The sequence below is a fragment of the Macrotis lagotis genome, chromosome 1, assembly GCF_037893015.1.
Source record: "Macrotis lagotis isolate mMagLag1 chromosome 1, bilby.v1.9.chrom.fasta, whole genome shotgun sequence".
Taxonomy (NCBI): Eukaryota; Metazoa; Chordata; class Mammalia; order Peramelemorphia; family Peramelidae; genus Macrotis; species Macrotis lagotis.
The window spans coordinates 237,622,358-237,650,181 of NC_133658.1; the positions used below are offsets into that span (position 1 = coordinate 237,622,358).

The 27,824-nt window shown below is 38.2% G+C and overlaps 1 protein-coding gene across 3 annotated transcripts in view; it reads right to left on the bottom strand.

Annotated features, from left to right (window-relative positions):
* Positions 1-27,824, bottom strand: part of TOGARAM2 (TOG array regulator of axonemal microtubules 2) — a 95,801-nt gene that overhangs the window by 21,758 nt on the left and 46,219 nt on the right. For 2 of the 3 annotated variants that reach the window (XM_074209789.1, XM_074209790.1), the window contains 5 exons: positions 26,670-26,828; positions 23,445-23,562; positions 20,293-20,387; positions 18,512-18,701; positions 16,795-17,011 (listed from right to left, as the gene is read on the bottom strand). In XM_074209789.1, coding sequence (XP_074065890.1) covers positions 16,795-17,011; positions 18,512-18,701; positions 20,293-20,387; positions 23,445-23,562; positions 26,670-26,828 — 779 coding nt within the window. Of the gene's footprint in view, positions 1-13,029; positions 13,468-16,794; positions 17,012-18,511; positions 18,702-20,292; positions 20,388-23,444; positions 23,563-26,669; positions 26,829-27,824 lie in introns of those variants that run through there. The other variant, XM_074209791.1, reaches the window with a different exon arrangement.

Sequence of the window (27,824 nt, forward strand, 5' to 3'; positions counted from 1 at the left end):
CCTTATCTTCCTTTTACTCAGGGGATGATGTGGAAAAGAGAAGAGAGTCAGGAAGACCTGATTTACAGGTCTACCTCTCTCCCATACCCCACTCTTGACCCTGGGCAAATCTCTCAAGCTCTCAGGAACATTACTATTTTTTCATTTTTTCAAAGTATTTTCCCAGTTGATCTCTCCTTTGACCTACAAACAACCTCTGTGAGTCACATGAGAGATAGCTAGGGTGGGTATTATTCCATCCATTTTGCAGACTGAGCCTGTGCAATTCAACTCTGTATGTAATTCTGAACCTGGAATGTAGAATGTCATCTAGTACAACCCCCTTCAAGAAACTTGGAAACATAGTGGGTAGATCTCTCCAGAAGTCCCAAGTTAAAATCTTCACTTTCTAGCTGTATGACTCTCTAGGCAAGTCACTTAGCCTCTCTGAGTCTCAGTTTCCTCATATGTAAAATGAGGGGATTGGGCTCAATACATCCCTTCCAACTCTAAACCTATCATCCTAGGAATCATTCCAAAACTTCTTAAAGATAAAAAAAAAACTGAGGTCAAGAAATTGACCTGCACAGAAGAAAAGAAAAATAGTATTTATTAAATATTAAATATTAAATATCATGAATCAGAACTATGTATATCCTTACAATCACCCTGGAATTAAGTGCTATCTCTATTCCCATTTTACAGCTGAGGAAACTGAGGAAGACAGAGGTTTAGTGATTGGCCCAAGGTCACTCAGTTAGGTAAGAATCTGAAGCTGCATTTGAACTCAGTTCTTCCAAAGTTACCAGAGGCACTTGGTCTCAGAGAAGTCAAAGCAAACTATAGGCTGAGAAGGAGAATTCAGTTCTCTTGATTTCTAATTCTTTCCCCACAATATTCTGTTGTGTCTCTTTGGTTGCCTCAGATTAAATTTTGCCTCATGGCAAAACATATGCCTCAGGTATAATAAACTCCTTGACCAGCTGTAGAAAAAATTGCTAAATCTTGGAAATTTCTCTCTGTATCTGGTTCTATCTCTTTTTGTCTCTCAGTCTCTGTTTCTGTCTCTCTTCTTTGGTGCTCTGTCTTTGTGTGTGTGTGTCTGTCTCTGTCTCTCTCTCCATGTCTCTTTCTGTGTGTGTCTCTGTCTTTTGTCTTTCTGTCTCCTCTCTCTCTGTATCTCACTCTGTCTCTCTATCTCTCACTGTCTGACTGTCTCTGTCTTTTGTCAGTCTCTGTCCATCTGACTGTGTCTCTCTATGTCTATCTCTCTCTGTCTCTGTCTCTCTTAGGGTCTGTCTATCTCTGTTTCTCTCCTCCTTTCTCCTCCTCCTCTCATCCTGGCCTGGACAACTCAGGCTTCTTTCACTCCTAATATCTTCTATAGTACACAAAAAAGAACAATCATTCACATTTAGGCATTATTAGTGTTACCTTTGGAAAACATTATCATTGTAAAAGAGCATCAGAAAAAGAGACATGATTAAATCAGAGGATTGATGGAATTTTAGACACTGGTGGAAGAAATCTCCAATTATTCCATTTCTAAGTCAAGTCAGCCCCAACATGTATTTTTTTTTAATTTCAATTTCATTCCACATTTCCTAAACACCTGCTGTGTCCCAGATACTGTGTTAGATACTAAGGATGCAGAAATGGAAAAAACACTAGAGAAATCTAGAGAGATTCCTATAAGAACAAATGGGAATAAAAAGTTACTCTTAGGTGGATGGGGGAAAATGAAGGAGGGGGTGTCACATCATTGTGCCTAAATGTCTCTTGCCAGCATTGGTTAAATAAATATTAACTGATGTGTTGAATTTAGAAGCAACTTTATCATCCCTATGCTACAATTAGCTCCCCCTAGGGCCTCAGTTAAACCACAGTAGTAAAGCCTGATTCCTATCTTCCTTTTGCTAAGGCAGCTACTTGGAAACAGATCTTGTATAAAAACACACCTAGTCCCACAGAGAGCAAGGAACATTCGTCATCAGGGGCTTGTCAACTTAAGGCTGGCAGTGGCGCAATACAAAAGAGTGCTGCATTTAGAATGAGCAGGCCCAGGTGAAAATCCTGGCTTTGCTATTTATTGTTGATGTAACAATGGTCAGGTCAGTTGACCTGACTCAGTCCCACTTTCTTCATCTGTAAAATGAAAGGGGCTGGCCTCGATGGCTCTGAAATTCTAAAATCTCTAGGTACACATTGCTAGAACATTGCTGCCTCACCTTCTGTTCTGAATATTGATATGAATATTGGACAGGCACACCCTGACCCTGGGATTTTGCAGAAATACTTTGACAACTTCAAAGAGGAGATGGTAGGACAAGGAAGACGCCCTGTGTTTTCAGTAAAGGTGGAGCTGCACAGCTTGTCCACACTTGCAGGTGAGGTGCAGGGGAGATGAGGTGTTAGAACAACAAGCCAAGCCAAAGAAAGGTTTCTCTCCATATGATTCATCTGCCCTTCTGCAGAGCTGAATTTCTTTTATCAAGAGTAAAAAGAGACCTCATCCAGGGAATGTGCCAAAAAGGACTGAACTTTTTCCCAATGTGCCTCAGGTTCCTCATCTGTAAAACCGGTATAATCAGTGGTATGCTGGTAAAAGTTTAACAACAGGTTGAGAATGGGGAAAGAATTGTACACACACTACACTTTTAAGTTTAATCTATACTGTTCACATTTTCTCTATCATTTTAAGCCTAGACATTCATCAAACAATAAACCAAAATTTAGTGGCATTTGTAGCATTTGTCAATTTATGATGTGTAAATGCTCACACTGAAAATTTAACAATTGACTCTCCTGGAGATTCATCTTGGCTCCAGTACATTCCTGGGTATGATATTTAAGATTTAAATATTTCATCCAATCTGTGATCTCTTCAGTGTTGGTTCCTCCCTGCAGTGGGGCAAATCACATTCCCCCAAGCCTCCTTATCCAGCACAATCTGTCCATATTTTCCTTCAAATCTCCAAAAAAGAGGTCCAACCACTGGGTCCTTTTAAAACACAAGTCACATGGTTACCAAAGCAATGTGTGAGCTGTTGTTCTTCATGCTTGATTGCATGACATCTTTTCTGGAAATACATCTTTTTCATTCAATTTTTTCCCATTTTTCATATATAATTCATTTCTGTTTAAATGCTGCAGCTCATTTACATTCACCATGTTGTCTCTCCATTGCTCTTTGGATCATCAAATTCTTAGACACTGTGGTTCTTCATGATTTATAGCTATACAACATCATGAGATTACTTCTTTAAGTTACAAGATGGGAATTCTGTTTTCAGAGAGGATCTTGGGGTCACTGAAAGACATGCTACATTTTTTTTTACTATACTCGAGTACTACTTCTTGCTCTCATTAAATTCTAGACCCAGGGCACTATCCATATGCAGCTAAATGAGTTATCCATCCAAACAACAGGCATTCTTCATCTATTTGATTTTCCCTATCTATATGAATAATTAGGTCAATGTTTTCAAAGTTATTATAGGTCTTATGGATGAGGTACTGCCATGGTTCAAGTGCCCTATGCAGTTAACTCAAAGTTATTCAGAAACAGGAGTGATGTCAAATTCAAAGTACTGACTTAGCAAGCCACAAATTAGCATCTGTTGCATTGTAATTTTATTTATTTTGGTAAATATTTTCCAAATATATTTTAAGGCAAGAATTTGCTACTTTTGAACTAGAAGATTTCACATCATGTAAAAAGTCTGACTCATACTTGGACTCTGCATTTAACATCTTCCATGACAGTAGTAAACACCTTTGGTGGTCATTTATCTCCTGCTTTCTTTTATATTAACAGAGAGTCACTAAATAGTTATCTCTTTTTTTCAATATTTCAAAAAATCTTATGTGATTTTGACATATACACAAAAGACACCTTTGCAGGAGAGACTTTAAGACCTTGCTTGTCTCTATTGAGTCAAATTCTTTTTTGTAATAAGCAAAAAAGAAGCATAGTGGTATCTTGTATTATCAATATTCTTTAGTTAATTTATGACTATAATGACATTGTCACCTATAGAATAACACTTAAAAAAGATTGGCTGTCTCTTCTCATATTTTTATTAAATATCTCCTCAATACATAAGTAACATTCTCACAAAAAATTTTGCAGGGATGAAAAAGCAAGAATATAAGTGGTAAGTGGAACTCTTTTTTTTTGGTAGTAATAAAGTCTATGTCTTTTTTTATCTTGATGTCTTCCCTTTTTCCACTATCTTAAGAAATTCTCCCTGAGTGACATCAAAAACAGCATCTTGCATGTAGTATATACTTAATGATAAATCAATAAATAATTGATTGAAATTGCTGGCACAGACCTTCTTTTGCATATATTTTGATCTAGTCCAGCTATCATTTGTTTCTTTGTTTTCATTAGTGGCATTTCTACTTTTTTACTCAACATAACACAGACTGTGATGCTAGAGTTTAAATGTAGTTTATCCATTGACATTAAAACAGAAGACACTTTGTTGGAGAAATCAATGGATTTTTCCCATATTTTATCCAAATTCTGGCTTCCCCAGACTCTAATGGAAGAACCCCTGCTCTCTCCATCTAGGGCAGACACTTGACCCTTGAGTCACTCTTGACTGTAAGCCTTTGTGTTGAGAATATAACTTACCCACCCATGCCAGAGTTCCTTTCTAGCTTTAAGACCAGGGTGCCCTGTTAAGTAAATAATATCAAATGTCCTTGTATGGGCAAGCGGAGGAAAGATCTTAGTATCAAGCAACTAGGCAAACACTCATTCCCCTGTGAAAGAAAAGGAGAAAGCAATCCCTACCCTTCTAACCAATCCACAGAAAGTCAACTAGGGGAAAATTTTGGCTGTTTTATCTACTTTATTCCTGAATTCTAGAATTAGAGGGAACATCTAGTTAGCTGGCTGAAGAGACAAGACCTCTGAATTGGTCAACATGTCTTTATTAAATACTTACTATTTACCAGGAACCAGACTGAGTCATGGGGATATAAAGTAAGGCAAAAATAGTCCCTACCCTTAAGGAATTCACATTCTAAAGGATAAGATAGTATGTAAATAATTAGGTACATACAAGATATTTACACAATAGATGAAAGTAGTCTGCAAAGGGGCAGATATTATCTATTGAAACTGAATTCAGGACTTTGTCATTGAAGACCACACTGCCTCTATACAAGATAGATACAAAATAAATCCACAATAATTGGGAATTGGGAACCACTAACAATAAAGGGAGTCAGGAAAAGCCTCTTAAAGGTGACATTTGCACTAAGCTCTGAGGGGTTCTAGGAATACAAAAGGCAATAGTGAAGAGGGAGATCTGTGAAAGCCTCCTTTTTTCAGTCATCCAAGAATGGTATAATTCCTTAATTCATTGGAGATCTTCCTCATTCCTATTTAGTTTTGTAACTTGCTAGGATGGCCACACTTAAGTCACTCAAGAATCCTAGAATCTTGTGTTGGGTGGGACCTTAGACATCACATCTAGTTCAACTTTCATCTCACAGGAAGACCTCAACTTGTCTATCCTGCCTTTTTCTCCCCAGGCATCACACACACTGCTTTTTGCTAGTGACAGATGGGCTGTCAGCAATTCATTTCATAAATTTCTCTGACAGCTCAAGGTGGAAAGCTCAATGGATTTACAATTAACCTGGATCTGTGGCTCACTAACTGTGTAACTTGGAGAAAGTCTCTTCATTTCTCTCAATTTTAAAACAAGGATAAGCCTTGTTCCACCACCCTCATAGGCTTGTATGAGGAAAGCATTTTGCAAAGTGATTAAAACACCATATTATGGTGACACTACTATTACTCTACATTCAGAGGCAGCTCTGATAGACTTGGTGCTGGGAAGAATTGAATTTGAATTCCATCTGACAAACTAGGAATACTATTAAGATATTACCTGGTATAGTGAATAAGGCTAGACCTGGGATCAGGAAGACTCTATCTTTCTGAATTCAAATCTGAGACACTAACTAGCTGTATGATCCTGGGCAAGTCACTTTAACCTGTTTGCAGCAGGAGCCAGAGAAGGAAATGGCAAACCACTCCAGTATCTTTGCCAAGAAAACCCTAAATGAGGTCACAGGAAGTCTGGCATGATTGAAAAATGACCAAATAACAACAGAGATAATGGTGCAACCTTGATCAATTTGCTTTTAACTTCTCTGTGCCTCAGATTCCTCCTCTGGAAAAAAGAATTGTGAGGATCAAGTGAGGTGTCTAAAGCATTTTGCAAACCTTCAAGTGTTATATCAATACTCCTGTTGCTGTTACTTTTAATTTAATTTTTTTATTTTTTATTTAATATTTATTCTCATTTTGTACAAAGAATGTTTTTATACATTAATAAAATATTTTTGTTTAAGAGTAAATGAAATACCCCCTCCCCCCATAAATATAGACTCGATTGAGCGATAAAGTTGCTGTTACTTTTAACAGTCAACTTTCTCAGCTGCCAGCTAGCCCAACCTTCTCCTCAAAATTGTGCCATCAACAAACCAACACCCAAGAACATTCCATTCTACCTCCTAAGTCACTGAGGAAAATGTTACCTTGGATATCCAGAATAAACATTATTTTTAACAGCCCTTTTATTCAATTCTGAAGAGTTGGAAATCATTCTACATCAATCCTTTCAGTCCTCAGTCCATAATAGCGGGGACCAGACTCATACAGAAAGAAACCAGCCACACCCTTAGAGCAGACTTTACCTTTAGCCAACATTGTCAACCCCAAAGGGGTGAGGTTCACAAGCCATAGCTTCCTCTACTTACTCCTGAGTATTTATTCTACAGGACAGATTCAAAAGTCAAAAGCTACCAACCATGAGATAGATTGCATCTCTGTTTCCCTCCATCTTCCAGACCTACCTCTCCATCACAGTAGGAGATTAAATGACAAACTGTCAGGTCTTTTTTCCCCAAAGCTGAGCTGGCTGTGACCTCCTCAGTCTCCTCAAGGTGTCTCTAGTTTTATTTAGGGATTACTTTTCCTAATATTTTCCCTCCTGGCCTTAGAGCTTAAGCTTTTAAAAATACAATGCTGTATCTCAGTGGAAGCTAAATCTATAAACCTGTCCATCCCAAGATCATTCTTTTCCCCTTAAAAAAACTTCTGATAACATTTTGATTCATTCAGTCACTTGTAATCATGCAATGGAAAGAATTCTACTGGACTTGGCATCAGAAGACCTATTCTACCTTGGCATGAACATTGCCAAATGAGATAATGGAGATAAAGCCCTTTGTTAACCTAATGGAGCTATATAATGTAAACCGAATTAGAGATCGGGATAGGCAGATATAGAGTGCATTCTAGACTTGGAAGGAGCCTCTATTAAAGCACCAAAGAGGATAGATGGAAGACTTTGTGTTAAGATGGCAAGAGCACCGATGTGGTTGGACCATATTATATGATCTATGAAGGGAAATAAGATATAAAGCTGGAAAGTAAGATTACAGTTAACTGCACAAATCACAGCAAGTAACTTCTGAGTATTTCCTCATCTACTAAATAAGGATGATAATACCTACATTATCTATCTTATAGGCTGTTGTAAGAGTCAAATAAGAATGGATATGAAGTGCCTTGCAAATTTAAGCATTATGCACATACCAGCTTTCATTAGTATTATCATTAATAATTTTATTCAAGCTAAGAGATGTTAAGGATAATTAAAAATAGCAGATAATTCAAGGATTGTTTACATTTTACTTTGGAAAGTTTTGTTTTTCTTTTTATCCCTAATACAGTTAGATTTAATTCAGTGGTTCCCAGCTTTTGTGTCATAGATACCTTAGGGCACAAGTAGTTATTTCAAGGGGTCTACAAATCCCTATGAAACCCATTTTTTAATTTTTGATTTATTTATTTAAGGCAATGGGGTTTGAATGACTTGCCCAAGGTCACACAGCTAGGCAATCATTAAATGTCTGAGGTCAAATTTGAACTCAGGTCTTCCTGACTCCAGGGCCGGTGCTCCACTGTGCCACCTAGTTTCCCAAAAACCCATTTTTAAACAAAACAATTAGATCTTCTGGGGACTAAATAATATTATATATATATATATATATATATAATTTTCCAAATAGGTTTAATTATTTTCAGTCATGAGTAACTCTTTATGATCCCCTCAACTGGGATTTTCTTAGCTGAGATACTGAAATTGTTCAGGGCAGCTAGGTGGCACAGCAGATAGAGCACTGGCCTTGGAGTCAGGAGGGTAGGTGTTCAAATCAGATCTCAAACATTTACCACTTACTGAATAACCTTAGGCAAGTTACTTAACCCTGATTGCCTCACATCTGGGGCCATCTCCAGTTTTCCTGATCCATATTTGTTTGGCTCCTGGACTCAGACGACTCAGAAGGAGAAAGTGGGGTTGGCGACTTAGCACAGCACCTTCTCACTCCAGTTCATGTACTTGTCATGGCATCACCTCACTGATATCATGGTCTTCTTCTAGAATGAAGGACAAATATCATCACTGAAATTGTTTGCCATTTCCTTCTCCAGTTCATTTGACAATGAAGAAACTGAGGCAAACAGTGTTAAGAGACTTGACCAGAGTCACACACAGCTAGTGTTAGGTTGATTTGGAACTCAGTTCTTCCTAACTCTAAGCCTAGTTATCTATCCACTGCACCATCGAACTGTCCTGGCTTATATTTACTTTGTTTACATTTTGCAAATACTTAAATGCATCCATGCTTTCCTTGAGAACTATGAGCTCCCTAAGTTTGACAGCAACTGTTTCATTTCATAAATCTCTAGCACCTAGCATAGTGCAGACAGATAGTTAAGTAGGTACTTAGAAAGTAGGTACTTACACATTTTCTTAACCAACAATTACTAAAAGTAATTGCTATCATTTTGGGATCTATGCCTTCTTTTGTTTCTTCTTTTCTCTTTTTAATTATTGTAATAGTTAAATAATAGAGATCATGTTATGCTGGACAGAAGGCCAGTCTTAGAGTCAAGACCACTTAACCTCCCATTGACCTGAGGCAACAAGGTCCAGGAATAGAGAGATGGAACTGATCCTCTTGGAGAAGAGATGTTTCTGCTCTACGATGATCCAATAGCAACATTTTACATTTAGGTAACATTTTTTGTGACTATGAGTTTCGGGGACCTGGGCAACTCAAGATTCTAAATTAATGCTAAATTGTCATTGCTGAAAGGAATTGCCCCATGCCAAGAAGTTCCCTATACTGGATGAAAACACAGGTCTAGACCCTGACCCCCCCCAACATTCAAGCACACACACACACACACACACACACACACACACACACACACACACATTCTCACATATCACTTCATATACATCATTAAAAATTTTGTGAAGGCAAATATTATATATATTATGCAAAATTTACAGATGAGAAAACGGAGGTTCACAGGTTACACTATTTAGTAACACTACTAATATCTCAAATAGAATTCAATACCCAAATTTCTTCTGACCCCAAGGTCAATGCCACATTGCCTCTTGAAAATTTTGGCTTCTGTGGACTATAATCTGATTGTTATTTTCAGACCCAATGAAGATATGGAAAGGAAGGCCAAGAATATATACAAGTCCCATACTGAAGGTGGATTGAGAACAAAAACTCATGGGACAGAACTTTATGGAAGATTATTTAATTTCAGATAGAGATTACATTGATTATAAACTTGTGTCTGACCTCTGCAGTTAGGTTGGTTTAATGGATAGAGTTCTGGCTTGGAGTCAGGAAGACTTGAGTTCAAATCCAGAGTCAAACATTTACTAGCAATGGGACCTTGAGCAAGTCATTTAAACACTGTCAGCATCAGCTTTCTCATCTGGAAAATGAGAATAACAACACCTACCTCTTGTGGTTATAGTGAGAATTAAATAAGACAGCAATTGTAAAGTGCTTTGTAAAACTTAAAGGCTATATAAATGCTAGTTATTATTATTATTATTTAATATTAATTAAATGACTTCACACCTTTGATGTCCTAAATTTCACATCTCTTTCTCTGTTCTTTGGTCTGAGTTTGAGTTTCCTCAGTTACAAAATGAGGATAAAATACCATCAATACCTCTCTCCAAAAATTACTGCAAGGTTCAAATAAGATAATGGAAAATTTTCCTTTGGAAATTTTGAGATGGAATAAAATATCTTGAGGCAGTATATAGCAGTAAACAGTAATCAAGACTTAAGAATCAGGAAGACCTGGGTTCAAATCCTGCCTCTGACACATACTGGCTATTTGACCCTGGGAAGGTCACTAAACCATTTGGTTCTCCTAGTCTATGACACAAGTTTTTTCCCCCAAAAAATGCATTTTGTTTCTTTTTTTGTTTTACATGCATTTATCATCTTTCCCTCTTCCCTCCCCCTCCCGTTGAACAAGATGGATAAAAAAAATCAATCTACATAACAAATGTGCATAGCCCAGCAAACCAAATTCCCAAATTGGCCATGTTCAATTTTTGATCGTGTTCAAAAAATTTGCATCTAATAATATCACAAGCTGCAAAAATGTTGTCAACCTGTATTGGGAGAGGTTGCCTTCTCATCCAAAAGGCCCCTATCCCAATGAAATTACTGGTCCAGATTCATCCCTATGATTATCATCATCACTATTGGGATACTAAAGCCTGTGCTATTTACTTAATGGGCCCATTCAGAGAATGAAATAAGAGGTGTGAAAGTGTAATTCTCTTCCTGAAAGGATCTAGTTGTACTCTCAAGTATAGGGAAGAGTTAAAATTCTTCCAAGATGTGGGGGTCTTATAATCTTCAAGAAGTTAAAGCCTATTTTGCTGGGTGCTGGTTTTCCCAATAAATCCATGTGAGTCGATGATTTAGCAAGGGCCTTGGCCGTGTGGTTATTGGCAATAGCAATCTCACTTACACAGAACAACAGTTGGAACAAGCCATAATTTAGAACTGGATTTATATTGTTTGTTCTGTCGCCACACACTGGGCAAGTCATAAATTCCCTTGAAGAGGAAAAGGGAAAATTGACAATATTTATGAACTAGAGATGGGGAGGAGAACCCGATTGAGAGCCTTGATTTGTTGCTGCCAGGAAATGGCATCTCTAGGCTCCAGTCAATAACTGCTCCCTCTGGTGCTCAATAGACCCCAAAGGCCATGTACCAAAGTCACCCCTCAAGTGTTACATGATTAATGGTGGTAATGGTTAATGGGAAGGATCTACCTTTTCATCAGCATGAGAAACTCCATCCACCAACAGAGATGGAAACTCAACTACAATTTAGTGGAGACAGAAGTTGCTAGCAGTGCTATGGGTGATCTTTCAGACTCCAAGCTCAGAACGCTATACCCTACATCATGCTATCTCTGTGGTCTTTGTTTAATGAACTTAATTTCTTCAGAAAAGATTTTCATATCATCTATGTTCTGGTCCCAAGGATGAGATATGCCTATTGTCAGAGTGCTAATGGTCCTATTTTATCTTCCTATTTGTCTTTACTTTGGCTTAAAGAGAAATGACAATGTAGAAAGAGCATTGTTTTTTGAATCCCACTTCTACCACTTACTACCTGTGTGACCTTGAAGAAGTCACTTCATTTCTCTTGAATTCAGTTTCCTCATCTATAACATGAAGGAGTTAGATTAGATGATTACATCCAGGGTCCTTTTCAGCTTTAACTCTAGAATTCTAAATAGAACAATTGTTGTTGTTTAATTCTTCCCCTGGAAAATTTTCAACTCTCTAATTTAAATAGTGCATATGTGAGACCATGACAGGAACAGAGAAATTTAGCTTAATATTTAAAAGAACTTTTGAAAAAATCAAAATTAATATTATCTCTAGTTTTTAAATTGTAAAAATTTAATTAATTTTATGCTATATTAATTTTAAAATTGAGTCAGTTTTTCCTCTGAGTTAGCTTAAAGTTACAAGTTAACTTATTATCATCCTCATAGGACATATTCTCCAACCTTGCCTGTCCTTGTAAGGAGGCCTTCTTTCCCTAGGAAACCCTTCTAGGTGCCAGGGAGTCTGCAGGTCCACTAAGAAAGCCTGCAAGATGCTGATTTGTTAGCTGTGTGACCTTGGGGGCAAGCCACTTAACCCCGTTTGCCTTACAAAAACCTAAAAAAAAAAAAAGATGCTTATTTGTACCATAAAATAGTTAACATTCCTAAATTGTCAGAGAGGGATGATCACTAGTCCCACATGGGTAGACCAGGCTGCTTTCTTTAAAAAAAAAAACTAATCATGTTGTCCTCACCTCCACACTGCTATGTACCCTGTAAACAATTATATTGCCTTTCTACCTACCAATATAAAATTGGGGAAAAATTTTTATTAAGGCTGGTGAGTCCTACCTTGGGGCTCTTTGGTCATTGAGAGAGGTCATTGTCCCAATTTATTGGCTACTGCTAGCCTGACTAATAAAGTGATTATGCTTAGACCATTGTCTCTCAGTTTACCTTAATTTTCTAATGTAACATTTTACAATTAAAACTATTTATAAGGAGAATGGACCAGTCTTGGATAGATCAAGTTCCCATTTACTGGATATTAAAGATTTCAGTAGAGTCTGGACAATGCCTGTTGGAAAGGTTGCAAAAGGGGACTCTTTCAGGATGATGGACTTTGAAAGTACTTTCCATAATCAAGGTTCTATTTATGCAGTCTTCTGTCCCTACATTCCAAAACACTCATAAATCTATCTTCTTAGTACTTTTGTGAACTGTCTTTGCAGTCTGGCAATGAGATACCATTTTATAATCATTTGTAATCATGTCATATCAGTCAGCAAACATTAATTTTAACAATATTATTTAATTTATTTATTCCATTAGGTCTGGAAAGTTGATGCTATTATCATCCCTATTTTACAGAGGAGAAAACTGAAGTAAACAGAGATTAGATGACTGGTCCAGGGTCACACAGTTAGTTAGGAAGTATCTGAGGTTGCATTTGAACTCAGGTCTTCCTGACTCTAGGGCCAGCACTCTATTCTTTGAGCCACCTACCTGCCAATTAGAGACAAGCTAAGCATGAACTTTAGACAAGATTAAGTGGAAATAATCTTTGGAAGGAAGAAATTGATAATTAAGGGGAATGGAAAAAGGCTTCTTGCAGAAGGTAAGAGCATAGATGTAGTATCCATCTTTTCTAATCTAGCTCAGTTGCATGCACCCTGAGGAGTATGGACTATAACACATACTCATCCACCCCCTCTATGTGGACTGATTACTTCTAAGGAGAGGATTTGACCATGTCATTTCGCCAATCAACATTTCCACTACTGCCCTTTAGGGTCAACTTACAGGCTTCTCTGACTATTAATGCCCTTCACGTGGACAGGGTAGATTTCTTGTTGGCAGGGACTACCCGAAGCACCTGGTAAATGTTAGGTGACTGCTGTGGTTTAGTTGTCAGTTTGGTGGCTTGGATTCTGAATATGCACCCACAGGCAGGCCAAGGGAAGACTGTGCAGCAGCAGACAGACAAAACTGAAACAAGATGGGGAAGGGAGCTGAACTGGGGGAGTTGGAGATCTGAGCTAACTCTGCCAATAAATATATTCATGACCTGGGGAAAGGAATTCTATTTCTCTGGCCTCTGTTTTCCAAAAGGAGGGAGCTGAACTAGATACAAACTGAAGGAGGTCAGTGATATAAAGTAAAAGTTTCCAAATTCACCAAAATGTTATCTCAGCAATTTCTGTAGTAGCAAAGAAGTGGGATTGAAATAGATGCCCATTCTTTGGGGAATGGCTCATCCAACTGTGCTGCATGAAAGTGCATGAATATTATATCACTGGGAAAAATGATGATAATGATGAATTCTGAAAAAATGCCTTGTACTGCAAGGTGAGGTAAGCAAAATCAGGAAAACAACTTATTCAATGATAAGCACAATGTAACTAAAAGAACATCAATGTCAAAATAATTGAAACTGACCACTATTAAATTATAATAACCTATTTTGGACCCAAAAAATGATTGCTAAGAATGAACTAGTATATACATTTGAACAGGATAGTTTTGTAGTGAACATATAGAATATGTTTTGTTGTTCAGTCGTTTTCAATTGTGTCTGACTCTGTGACACCATTTGGGGTTTTCTTGACAAAGTTTTTGGAGTGGTTTGTATTTCCTTCTCCAGATCATTTTATAGATGATGAAACTGAGGCAAACAATGTTAAAAGACCAGCTGAGAGTCACACAGCTAGTTAAGTATCTTTAGCTCAGATCTGAACTCAGGAAGATGAATCTGACTCCTGACTCAGCAATTCATTCACTGTACCACCTAACTGCCCAGGAAAATTTCTTCTAAAAATATATAAACTATACGTAACAGATGTATGATACAGATATATGGTACAATGGACATTCTTTAAGTCCTTTTGTTTATATGGAAAAGCTTTATGTGATTTAAAAAAAACAACTTTTTTTTAGAGGAAAAAAATGTACCTCCCTACCCTCTCTTTAGAGATGGGAGAAAATGGGTGTAGAATCTTTTGATATGTTGGTTATTTTTCCTGAACTTTTTTCCTCTTTTTAAAAACTTCTTTGTTATAATAATAGCTCTAAACATATTGGGGAGAATAGATAATAGAAAAACAAAAGGTATGTGTATAAACAAAGACATACATACAAATATGTATTGGACTATTCTGTGGTCTTAAAAGTCTCTTCTGATTATACATGTCTGATTCCATCAGATTTCTGCAGCAGTTTTGATGCAGCCTCTACCTGGAGAGAAGGGCCACCAGTACTGGTCTGGCTCTTCCACCAGCTAGCTGCATGACCTTGGGTAAGTCCCATAACATCTTTGGCTTTAAGTTTAGCTTAGTAAAATGAGGTGCTTCCTCAGATCCCTCCCTGTCAGCTCTAAATCCTGTAAGCCTGTGAGGATCCCATCATGCTTGACTAATTGGCTCCCCACTGAAATACATCTTCCTCTAGGGTAAGACCAGGCTTTGTTAAACAACACCCACAACACCTCCCAGGGTTGTTGAACAAATGTAAGTGAAGACAATACATTTATATCTACCTAAAATTGTGACAGCAGATTTATATGTGTGTGTGTGTGTGTGACAAAGAAGCAAAGGGCAGAGAACTGAATTCCAGGACAGGAGACAGTCTCAGGATCACCAAATTAGAGCTGGGAGTAGAGAGTATTAAATATAATCTAGTCCACCATCACCCCATGTTCCAAATGAAGATATAGAAGATAGGAGAAGTGAAGAGATTTGCCCAAGGTCACCCGATAAAGTGGAGGAGGTAGAATCAGTACCTATAAGCCAGGGCTCTTTCCTCCAGACCACACACCTTCCTATGTAAAAGATGAAGAGTTGCACCTCCACCCCAAGCTGCCCCAGTAATCTCATGAGATCAGACAATGTTGGAGCCAAAGGGACTTTGGAGGTCACCTAATCCAAGGGATCTTAAGCTAGGTTTTATGGACTCCCAAGGGGTCTGAGGATAGATTTCAGGGAGTCTGTCAAGTTGGATGGGGGGGAGGGGGAAATGATATCTATATTTTTTACTAACCTTTAGTTTCCCTTGCAATTCTTTTATTTTATACATTTAGAAACATTACTGAGGAGGGGTGCAGAGGTTTCAAAGAAGTCCGGGATGCAAAAAAAGTTAAGTTCTGCTCTAATCCAATGTTCTTATTTTGTTGCTACATCACCTATATTTCCTAATACATTCTTCCCTCCCCAACCCAAGTTCCAGAGAGACATCCTTTATAACAAAGAATTAAAAGAGGGAATGAAAATAATTTAGCAAAACTAACCAACATATCATCTGACTCTGACATTATATGCAGGTTTAATGTTAGCAAAAATAATTGCAATAACTTAGATTTATATCAAACTTTATAGTGTATAAAGCATTTCACATCCAGGATTTCATTTGATCTTACAGCTATCCTGGGAGGTAGGTGAAGCTGGGATTATGGTCCCCTTTTTACTGATGAGGAAACAGAGAGATGAAGATATTCACAAAGTGGGCATACCAGAGCCTGTGTTATAGACATACATGCATACATATGTACACAAACACACACATGCTTAATTAAGCAATACCAGCAGACCTGAGTCCCAGGCAATTGAGGAAAGAAGCAGAAAAAAACATAAGAAAATAAAGTAGAAAAAGGAGAAGAATGGGAGAGGGCTGGGATGGGGGGGAACAATAAGAAACATTTTTGTTTCCTTTAAAACTTTTCAAGCACCACCATCTGCAAGGTGTCTGACTTCTCCTGATGCTAGCCCTTCCCTTGTAATACCATCCTTTCTCTCTTATTTTACATGCCATCTTGAAGCAGCTAAGTGGTCTTACAGATATTCAGCACTCTGACCTAGAGTCTGGAAATTGAGTTCAAATTTAGCCTTAGATACATCCTAGCTGTGTGATTTTCGGTAAATCACTTAAACTTAAGTTCATAAATCCTAGATTACATACACCTCTCATATCTTGCTAAAATCAAGACCTTTCTTAGAAATCATTAATTTAAGAATCAACCAGTATTTTCTGATTAGTAAACAGAAAAAGTGAGTGTTGAAGATTTTCAGATAATAGATAAAGAGTCAGTTTCAGTGATAGGAACTGCTTTGAGCACATACTAAATGATCCTGGGTAAGTCACTTAACTCCTCAGGGTCCTAGAAAATCTCTAAGACAGTAAATTGTAGAGCCAGGGCTGATTGCATTGAGAAAGGGAATAGTTTCTATACCCATGAAATCACAAATAGGGACCAAAACAAGCCACACCTCTGTGGAACTGCAGGACAGAGATGAACTGACTCAGAGTTAAAAGGAAGCATCTCACCTATGTTCTCAATCATAGCATCCAAAGCCATCACAGCAGCTCCGTAAATGGCAGAACTCTTGGAGTTGAGGTTATCTGAGACTGCAGTGGCCACGGAGACCAGCACCGGGTGTAAGTTCTCTTTGAGGTAAGGAATCATCTCCCTAAAGACCTCTAGGGCACATTGGTTCACTTTCTTGTTGGGATCCTGGAGCCTTGGGATGAATGCATCAAAGATCTAAGAAGAGAGAAAGGAAAAACAAAGACTCTCTGGGGGTTCCTGCTGGTCAAGCCAGGAGGACACAGAGGATGGTGGTCAACCAAGTGATCCATTCAGGCTGTGTGAGTTACAGAAAACTCTAAATTCCAAACTCATCATGCAGAGATACTAAAGACCTTTATTTCAGAAAGCAGTGTGGTATGGCAGAAAGAAGAGTAACTTGACTCAGAAGACTTGATTCTGTACAGCCTTGGACAAATCACCTTTCTGACCTTCAGTGTCATCAAATGTAAAATGGGAAAGGTGGAGGAGTTGGGGGTGGGTGTGAATGTTCAGTGGTATCAAACTCAAATAGAAATCTCTATAGGCTACATGATGAATTAGGAAACCACAACTCAACATTATCTAAGTTTTGTTGTATTTTATTTATTTTGATATAAATTTCCCAATTATATTTTAATTTAACCACATTCAGGTGTTTTTCATGAACCTCATGAAGCCTGAGATGGTCTCTAAGGACCTTTTCCAGATCTACTATTTTAGGAGTAAATGACATATATTCCTCATTAATCAATGTTTATTTCCTGCTACACACAAGAAGCATAATGCTAGGTGCTAAAAAGAGCAAGATAACCAACTTCTTTCCTGTCCAAACACAGACATACAACATTGAAGCAGAAGGTTTGGGAGTGAGGAAGTCTGGCTTTCAGGCTGAGGAACAATGCAAAATATACTGGACAGAGAGGCAAAGGACTAGGTTGAGTCCTAGCTTTGTCAACAACTATGTGATCCTGGACAAGTCATTTGACTCCCTTAAGTCTCAGTTTTCTTGTCTGTAAAATGCAAATTAACCTGCCCTTCCTACCTCCCAGGTTTATTTTAAGGCTTAAACAAACCAGATAGGAAAGCTCTTCAGAGACATAAAGCATCATACAAATATGAGCCATCACTGCCATCACCCTCTGCTTTTACCTATAGTGGTGCCTTGTTTGATTAATCTTCTAAAACTTAAGTTCCTTTATGTTTAAGGTAGCCATATTAAAAATGAGACAAAATGTTCATAAATCATCATGCGAAATAGAGTGATAAAGAACCTGAGTGATCATCTAAGTGCTATCTGTCCAAACTTCCTAACAATGAGAAATGCCCATAATGAAAAGCTAAGGCTTGTGCAGTAGTGAGTTCTCTGTTCCTAGAGGTCTTTCAAATGGAAACTGCCTGACCCCTTGCCAAACATATTGCAAGAGAGGATTCCTTCTCAGACAAGGGTAGGATCTCTGAGCTTTTTATTTCCAACCTCAAGTTTCCATTATGAAGGGATATCTTCAAAGTAGAAATACACTAGAAAGGAAGTCGTGTCTAAAGCCACTTCAAAGTCAATGTCAAAGCAGTCACAGACTAAGAAGACCAAAGTGTCAGCCTTTGTTATTTTTCAAGATTATTGACAGAAGGGGCATAGCGAAAATGAAAAAATCAACTGCCCTCTTTGCATGACTTCCATGTTCCCCATATGCTCACCTGTGTTAAGTTGGAGATGACAAAATTTTGGTTGTTCCTGCAGTAGCCAGGGAGAAGTATGATGCCTTCTATTCGAGTCCGGTACTCCTTGGATTGAAGCAAGGTGTTCAACTCCTTCAATTTTTCAGCCATGTCTGTGCCACGAGTGGTAGTGCGATGGACCACTACTGGCTCATTCTCTGAGCTGCACCTACAAGGTGGGTAGGGAACTGCTTAAGAGTCAGCCTCCAAGGAACACCCTCTCCTTCCCCAACTACCTCTATCCCCAACCACATTAAGCTTTAAGAATGAGCTCTGGAGATGGAACCTCCAGTCAATACCAAGCAATCTTGTCCATCAACTGTGAAGATGCTCACTAAACCTATAACTTAGTTCATGGAAACTCAGCAAAATCACACTTCTCTGAGAATGATGAATCTGGTTTTCAAGGGCACCAGACTTTGGCAAAGTAGCATTGGAACCTAGATGTAGACCTGGAAGGATAGTCAGAAGCCATCTTCTACAACCCCTTCATTTTACAGATGAGAGAAATGAGACCAAAGAGGTTAAGGGACATGTCCAAGGTGATAATGATAATCACGTATCAAAGGCATGAACATTCTGAACCCAAGTCCTTTGCCTTCAAAGTCAATGATCTTTCTGTACCCCTTTTCTTACCTTTCTCCCTATCTTCAGAGAGGATAGAAAACACTCTCTTCTCTCCTAAGATCTTCCTTGGAGCATTTTGTTTGGATCATATCTTGCCCATCACATTCAACCCTCTGTCATATTTATTTCTGTCCATGTCATATCCTTCCTCATAAGCTCATGTCATCCTTCCTATCATAGATCATAAGCTCCATGAAGGCAGGAAATATTACTTTTGATTTTTATATACACACAGACATATCTGTGTAGTATTTATTTTGTAAATTTTGTTGATTTAAATTGCTGAATATACAAAATGTAAACACAGAGTGTTCTGTGCAGTATATCCTTTTTAAAAGTTTATTTATTTAAGTTGTTGAATTCTTGAGAATGGGTTAAAAATAAAGATAGTAGACAGTGAAGGAATCAAGAAACAATGGAAAGTTTGAGTCCATAGAATGAGATGTGGGAATTTTGTTTGACTACTTATTTGTCATTGAGGGTTTTGTTTTCCATTTATTCTAAATTTTCAAAGCAGGTGAGGGGTAGGAAGGGGAAAAAATGCTTGTTAAGTAACCAAAAGAAAAGGGGGAGAAAAGGAAGGGAAGAAAGGAAAGGAGGGGAGGGGAGAGGAGGGGAGGGGAGGGGAGGGAATGAAGGAAGGAATAAGAAGGCCTGGATTTGAATCACCAGTTTTGCCACTTCCTACCTTGGTAACCTTGGACAAAGTCATTTAGCCTTTCTTGGTCTTCTTTCCCTCATCTATAAAGTGAGGTCCCTAGATGACCTCCAGGGACCCTTCCAATTTAAACTCTACAATCTTAAGAACAACTTCTCTAAAGTTCTCCCATGTACAATGAGTTCTATTTTTCACGGAATTTGAATAAATCAGGACAATGTCTGTGTTCTTTTAATATGTTTCAGCACAAATTCAGAGAAAAATAGAACTCATTGTATATGGAAGGACCCTAAGCTCCTTCTTATTTTAGTACCAGTATGTTCATACAAGTATTGCCCTGTAAATTCTCCCTTTAGTCCTATTCATCCCCAAGACCTATTTTCCTTCCCCCAGAATCCTCCAGGACACAAGGGTTCTCCTCACAGACTGGTCCTAAAATCAGGATTCTGTTATTCAAAAGCAGTGACATACATACCCTTGTTCACTAGGCTGGACTTCCTGACAGGCTAGCATGTTCTTCAACAGCTTTCGACCCTTAATAGGTGGAGGCTCTACCTTTTCTTCAACTCCCTAAAAACAATATAGATATAGATATAGATTATAGAGATAGAGATAGAGATAGAGATGATAGAGATGATAGAGATGATAGAGATAGATACGCATACACACACACAAAATCAATGAAGCAAGAAGTTCATTCTAGAAGCACCAAGACACATTTCAAAGACCGTGAAATGACAGAAGATGAACACCATTCTTGGGTTTTCACAACAGAAATAGCAACCCATTCAAAAGCCTTGGCTCTTCACAGACTAGTTATCTTTAGACTTGCTTTCTAGAACCATAGTCTCAGGTTCTCAGAAAGCTAAGTAAAATCCACCCCAAGGAAAAGAAAGGAGACAAACACTTCCCTAGAGGAGAGTGACATGCACACCTTCCGGAAATGTCTCCAGAAGAAGGGGATCAGTCAGCTAAGAAAAGTTATTCTAACTTTTCTTCCATAGCTATGATTGGCTCTTAGAAGCAAGGACTGCTTCTTTAGGAGCTTGATAAATGTTTGTTTGATTTATGGAAGACTGTGGTTAAACTATGTAACTTCTATAACTATCTAATTTGTAACTTAGTTCAAAAATTGATCGTTATAAATAGGGATACTATATTCCATGTCAGTCATACTGATCAATATTGTTTTAGATTATTTAAAATAGCTAGATACTATAAAGTTGGAATATTGCTATGGTTTAGGAAATGATGAGCTGGTGGATTTAGAAAAATAGAGAAAGGTTTGAACTTATGAAGGAAGATGCTGCCCACAAAGAAACAGAGGAAAAGTGGAAATATGCAGAGTATAGTCTTATAGATATGTATATGAATGTATTTTTGTATATATGTGTGATTATATATATCTACCTATATATGTACATATGTCTATGTGTATATATGTATGTGTTTATGTATATATATATGTGATTGTATGTATATGTGTATATTCATACATAATTGTCGCGTTAGGAAGAGGAGAAGGGAAAATAAGGAAAAATGTGTACAGCAGAAAACAAAAAACCCACAGGGAAACAAAAAAAAGATGGATAGCTTTGAATACAATATGTAGCATTTGCTGAAATTTATTGCTTTATATTGAATCCTCTCATATTCTGCTGTGTACATGGAATTATTTTTCCTTTTCTCATTTTGTATTTAAGTTTAAAATAAAATTTTTAAAAATAAAAAATAATTGGCTGTTATTTACTAACAATAAGACTAAGTCATCATACTGATATGAGCTTCAGCTCTCTGATCCAAAAATGGAAGTAATGATATCTGCACACTCTACCTTATGCAATTATTTTGGAGAAAGTCCTTTGTACACTTAAGCTACCTATGGAAATGTGAATTATCTAAAATCCCCATATGAAGTTTCCCTAAAGGGATTAGCAATCAGAGCCTTAAGAAAAGCCAAAACAAAACAAAATTTTTATTTATTTTTTAAAACAAAATTTTTTAAAGTAGAATATAAGATAGTAGCTGTAGTCTAGTCAAATACTTCATTTCGCAGATTCGAAAACTGAGACTCAGGGAGAATAAATAAGAGGGTCCTGGTTCAATAGAAAGTTAACTCTGGGTATCATATTTTAGGAAGAACAATGACTAACTTTAGAGGGCAACCAGAATGATCAATAAACTGAAAACCATCCCTCATTCTAGAAGCCCCATGACACGTTCCAAAGAACATGAACAGACAGAAGATGAACACCACTGTTGGGTTTTCACAACAGAAACAGCAGCCCACTCAGTAATATGCATTGGCTATTCACAGACTGGAAACATATGGGGATTTTAAATAATTCACATTTCCATAGATGGCTTAAGTTTACATAGTACTTCTCCAAAATAATTACATGAGGTAGATTGTGCAAATCACTTCCATTTTTGGATGAGAGAACTGAAGCTGAGATCAGTATGGGACTTAGTCCCATTGTTAGTAAATAACAGCCAATTATTTTATTTTTTAAAATTTTATTTTAAACAAATTCAAAATGAGAAAAGAAAAAACATTTCCACATACACAGAACATAGGAGAGGATTCAATATAAAGAAATAAATTTCTAGAATAAACTGAAAATCACTGAAAGAGCTCTAATTATACATAAGAGGAACTGAGATTCAGGCAAAGCAGGTGAAGGAGCTTATTCAAATTCACATAGCTTCCCAAGTTCACATTTGAAGCTGGGAGGGACCCCAAAGGTCAACCAGTATAACCCCTCATTTGAGAGATGGACTAACAGGAAAGCAGGTGACTTGCCTAGATGACAAGAACTTTTGACCATTAGTCATTCTAAGATGTTTTTTTCTCCACCATGGCTACACCTCTTTCAAAAAGAGAAGGAGGGAGGGCAGCTAGGTGGCACAGTGGATAGAACATTGGCCTTGGAGTCAGGAGTACCTGAGTTCAAATCCAGCCTTGGACACTTAATAATTACCTAGCTGTGTGGCCTTGGGCAAGCCACTTAACCCCATTGCCTTGGGAAAAACTAAAACAACAACAACAACAACAACAACAATTGCTTTGGGGTGGCTAGGTGGTGCAGTGGATAGAGCACTGGCCCTGGAGTCAGGAGTACCTGGGTTCAAATCCAATCTCAGATACTTAATAATTACCTAGCTGTGTGGCCTTGGGCAAGCCACTTAACCCCATTTGCCTTGCAAAAAACCTAAAAAAAGAGAGAGAGAGAGAAGGAGGGAAGAAACTGCCAGGAGGTAAATTATAAGAAATGTTGAAACATTTACTCCACCTGAGAAAGTAATGAATGATATGATTAATATGGATCTATAATTAGCATGGTTATGCATGTAGAGTGCTTTCTATCAGGAGGAGGGGGGAAAGAAGGGAGGAGGGAGAAAAACTCAAAACCTTACAAAAAATATAAATGTTGGAAGTTACCATTGCAAGTAATTAGATAAATAAATAAATTTAATTTTTAAAAAGAGGTAAGTGAAAACCCTGCCCCACTTCCAATCATGCTCTAACCCTGAAATTCCTTTCAGGCATCAGAATCTTGACAATCAATCCTCTGTCACCTCGCCAAGCTAAAAGCTCAGATTTCCCTCTTCATCTTTGGCACTCACCTTTTGCCTGATGGTTGCCATCACATCACACAAGTCATGAGAGGGGAGGGATTGTTTCAGGTATGCATCAAACCTTGAGTTTGACATCAAGATGCTTATCATCTTCCGGCCATAAATTCTGCCATGAGAAGAGGAGAAAGATACAGACAATCTTAAATGAAGCTGCCACACATATATTTTCCCTGGTCAATATGGGAAGGAACTCAACAGCAACTCTTGAAAATCTGAAATGTCCCAGAAAGACCTCTTATGCATGGAATCTTTCTCAGCTAGGAAAGACTCAGCTGGATTCATGAGACTACCTAGAGGATGAGTATGCTGATGGAACAACCTCTATAAGGTTGAGACTTCCAGGAAAGACTTCCAGGTACTTATACAGATGGGTCAAGTTTACAGATCATATTCGTAAACCAAGATCTGGAAGTGACCAGAGTCACCATCTAGAGTCTAGACCAATTCTCCCTATTGATGAGAAACTGAGGCAAGTGGGTTTAGTTGACGTGTTCAGGGTCACAAAGCTCATGTGTCTCAGGTAAGATTTCAATCCATGTATTCCTCATGTCAAGTGTGGCACTATGGCATGTTGTCTAGACTTCTGAGAGGTTTTCATGAAGATCACACCATCTTACTGTACTTTCTAGGCTGGTATGATCTCAAATCAAAAATGTCAAAAGAACAAGAAAGTATATACCTCATGTGTGCATGCCACCCACACACGTAGAAAATTACTTCCATGTTTTAAAGATGAATGTGACCTTTATTTACTTTTCTTGCAGAACATTGCCACAGAAATGTAAGATAGACACAAGTGATTGTTTATTAGCAAGCTGATATTTTTACCCAGAATTCCCAAGGGTCCATGACATTGAATTTGATGGCACCAACACAACCACAGGCACCTGGGAGCTCTGGGTAAAAATGTTTGCCTGCCTGCAAGCAGAAACTTCCAACTTCCTAAGTTTCCATGGTAACAGAGAAGAGAACAAGTTAGGGCTACTTACAAAAAAGATCCAGATTTTCTTCTTCAAACAAACATATGAAGGGATTCTGATTTACTTCCCATAAACATATCTCTATGTTTGGATGAGAGAACTCTCATCCATCTCCCTGTCAGCAAGCTGACATGCTGCATAGGTAGCACAGTGGATAGAGCACCAGCCTTAGAGTCAGGAGTTCAAATCCAGCCTCAGACACTTAATAATCACCTAGCTTAATAATTACCAAACATATCTCCATGTTTGGATGAAAGAACTCTAACCTATCTCCCTTCTAACAGTATAGGGTTCTGCTGTAATATGAAAAATACTTTTCCCCCCCATAGTCTATGAAAAAATGTTTGGAACATCCCTGTCTATCAACTAACCCTGCTATTCTTTTCTTTCCACTTTGCTGTAATGAGGATCATGTTTTTTAAAAGTAATAATGGATAGACTCAATTAATGCCCAGAGAGAGGCAAGTACTGAAGCATAAAACTAATTTGTATCAGCTCTTCTGATCACTGGACAATGCTAACAAGGCCCCTGAAGTTCTGTCAAAGTTTCCCTTATTCAACAATTCTTTTTTTTTTTGACAGTCATTTCAAAAACAATGGTCACTATTTTGAAAAGCAAGTGAGCCAGAGTAGGTGGAGCAAAACAATCCCATCCCCACTACTGGAAAGACTATTCCAAGTTCAAACTCCATGGACTGAATCCCTAAGTCCCCTCTTGAATAAAGACAAAGCCTAGCCTTGGAAAAGGCCTGAGAAAATGTGCCTACCTCCCCTCTTAACAGAGGTGGTGAGACGGGGTATGGAGCAGCATATATATTATTATACATGGTTGATAGGTTGATGGATTCTGTTGAACTATTTTTTTCTTTTAAAAAATCTGTTACAGGGGAAGACTTATTGTATAGGAAAGGAGAGAAATTATTTATAAATATTGTAATAAAAAAATTAATAGGGGGTAGAGCTAGGTGGCTCAGTGGATAGAGCACCAACCCTGGAATCAGGAGGACCTGAGTTCAAATCCATCTTCAGACACTTAAAAAATTACCTAGTTGTGTGACCTTGGGCAAGTCACTTAATCCCATTACTTTGCAAAAACCAAAAAAAAAAATTATCATTAAATAATAGGAAGGACTGGCATCTGTCTTACCCAGAGATGGAACTGGGGAGCAGCAATCATTTTAAACAACTGACTTGGAGGGTAGCAGGAGACACTTTTTTATATAACCAGCAGGGTGGAATAAACATTCTGGAGGTCAGAAGACCTAGGTTCATGTCCCAACTCTGCCATTTACTCCCTGTTTGACCTTGAGCAAATCATTCCCCTCTGTGGGTTTCAGTTTTCTCTTCTGTAAAATTGGGAGAGAGGTTTGACTCGACAAGCTCTAACGTACCTTTCTAACTCTCAATCTTCCAGACTAACTATAGAAACAATATCTCCCATCTCTAAACTCTACCAATAATCAGTATTTATACTTACACTACCAACCACACACCACACAGAATCACTAGGAGAAAGGCTTTACTTAAAAGTGTTCTTTTCTTCTACTATTATTAAACGAATATATATTCCTGTTATCAAGTCCCTTGACATGTTGACATTTATTTTGTATTAAGTAGCAGGTGTTATAGGAAAAGTGAATAGGAAGATGCAAAACTTGCTGCAGGCACACCAGAGGGTCTTGTCTGGACCACAGCTGCTTCCTGCCCTTCCCCAGTCCCCCTCCCAATGCGAGGTACAGTTGGAGCATGTTTTACAATTTTATAGGATAAATGAGCTACCCTCTTGGCTTCCTACCTAGCCTTTGCTGTTATGTTCATGGGATCATAGATTAAAGACAGTATCCTTATTACCCCAATGCTCCCATTTTACAGATGGGAAAATCCAGTGATGGAAGTGACTTGCTTAAAAACAAAGTAGCACCCAGAGATCTTTTTGCTACATCACGCAGTGTCTCATTCCTTTGCATAGAGTCCAGGAAGAGCAATTTAAACTCCATTGGTTCAGAGGCTTTGACTTTTTAAAAGATCTGCTAGGGGGCGAATAGGTGGCACAGTGGATAGAGCAGCAGCCCTAGAGTCAGGAGTTCAAATCCAGTCTCAGACACTTAATAATTACCTAGCTGTGTGGCTTTGGGCAAGCCACTTAACCCCATTGCCTTGCAAAAACCTAAAAAAAAAAATTTAAATAAAAGATCTGCTAGGCAGTTTTCACTTTCCCAAAGTACCTAGTTACCTTGTATCTTTATTGGAGTCCTGTGCAAGCTTTACCAGTGTTCGGATCAGCATGTCAATACTGTCTCTGGACCCTGACAGTAGTCTCTCAGCTCCAATCTGCTCTAAGACATTGCATAAATGCTCAGCAGTGCATCTTCGGACCAGTGGGTTTCTGTGGCTGGAAGAAAACACAGCATGGCCAGGGATGTCAGCCCAAGGAAGGGCACCTAGACCTAGGGAGAGAGGACCAGTAAAACCAATCACTGGGTCTCAGATTCCAAGACATTTCATGTCAGTGATCTATAAACCCTGTGGGAGCTACAGGATCAACTGCTCATGTGGCCCCTGGAAATCCAGAACACAGATATAAAGAAAACTATCCATTCCTGATCAACAGACTGGAGGTGTAGATGCTAGCAGGCAGGAAAGAAGGAGGCAGTAGGAAGGAAGGCAGAAGTGTTGTCTGGCTGCTAGAAACACCAAAAAGCTCAACTCTTCTTTCATTTCCTCCAAAGCTCCTAAGTCCACTAAACTATGCTGCTTCTATGTCCAACGGGCATCTGTAATGGGATACCAGATGCTTTTTTCCCTCTGAAAACCTGACCTTGATTGTTCTTGGCAAGGGAAGGAGTGCAATTACTCCCAAAGTGGACAACCAGTGATAATTAATCAAGGTCACCAATCTGCAGCAATCTGAAACAGGACCCCAGATCCACACATTATTCCAAGATGCCCAATCTATAAAACTTGATACAGTCACCAAGCTGTAGTTGCATACAAAGAGAGATGTGCAAGCTAATACAAGACCACCCCCTGCAGGTCTTAGACAAGATCACCAATCTGTAGACTCGTGCAGTATCCCAGATGTGGAGGTTTAGTGAGGCTTCCTAAGGGGGATTTTCAGAAATCTAAAAGATTAGACTCACAAGTGAAAAAGGATTAAAATTTAATATTTAAAATGTTTTTAATTTTTAAATTTTAAAAATATTTTAAAAGAGGGAAACAAATCGGACTGAAGAAAAGCTAAGCAAGAAGTGGGTCCAGCTGGTAGGAAGAACAGAATCTGCCAGTCAATGTATCAGAATTTGCCTGATTTCACTTCTCACTGGCCCAGGTTTCATCAGAAAGAAACATCTCCTCCTCTGGGAGAGGAAGAGGAGGCTCTCCACAAGGA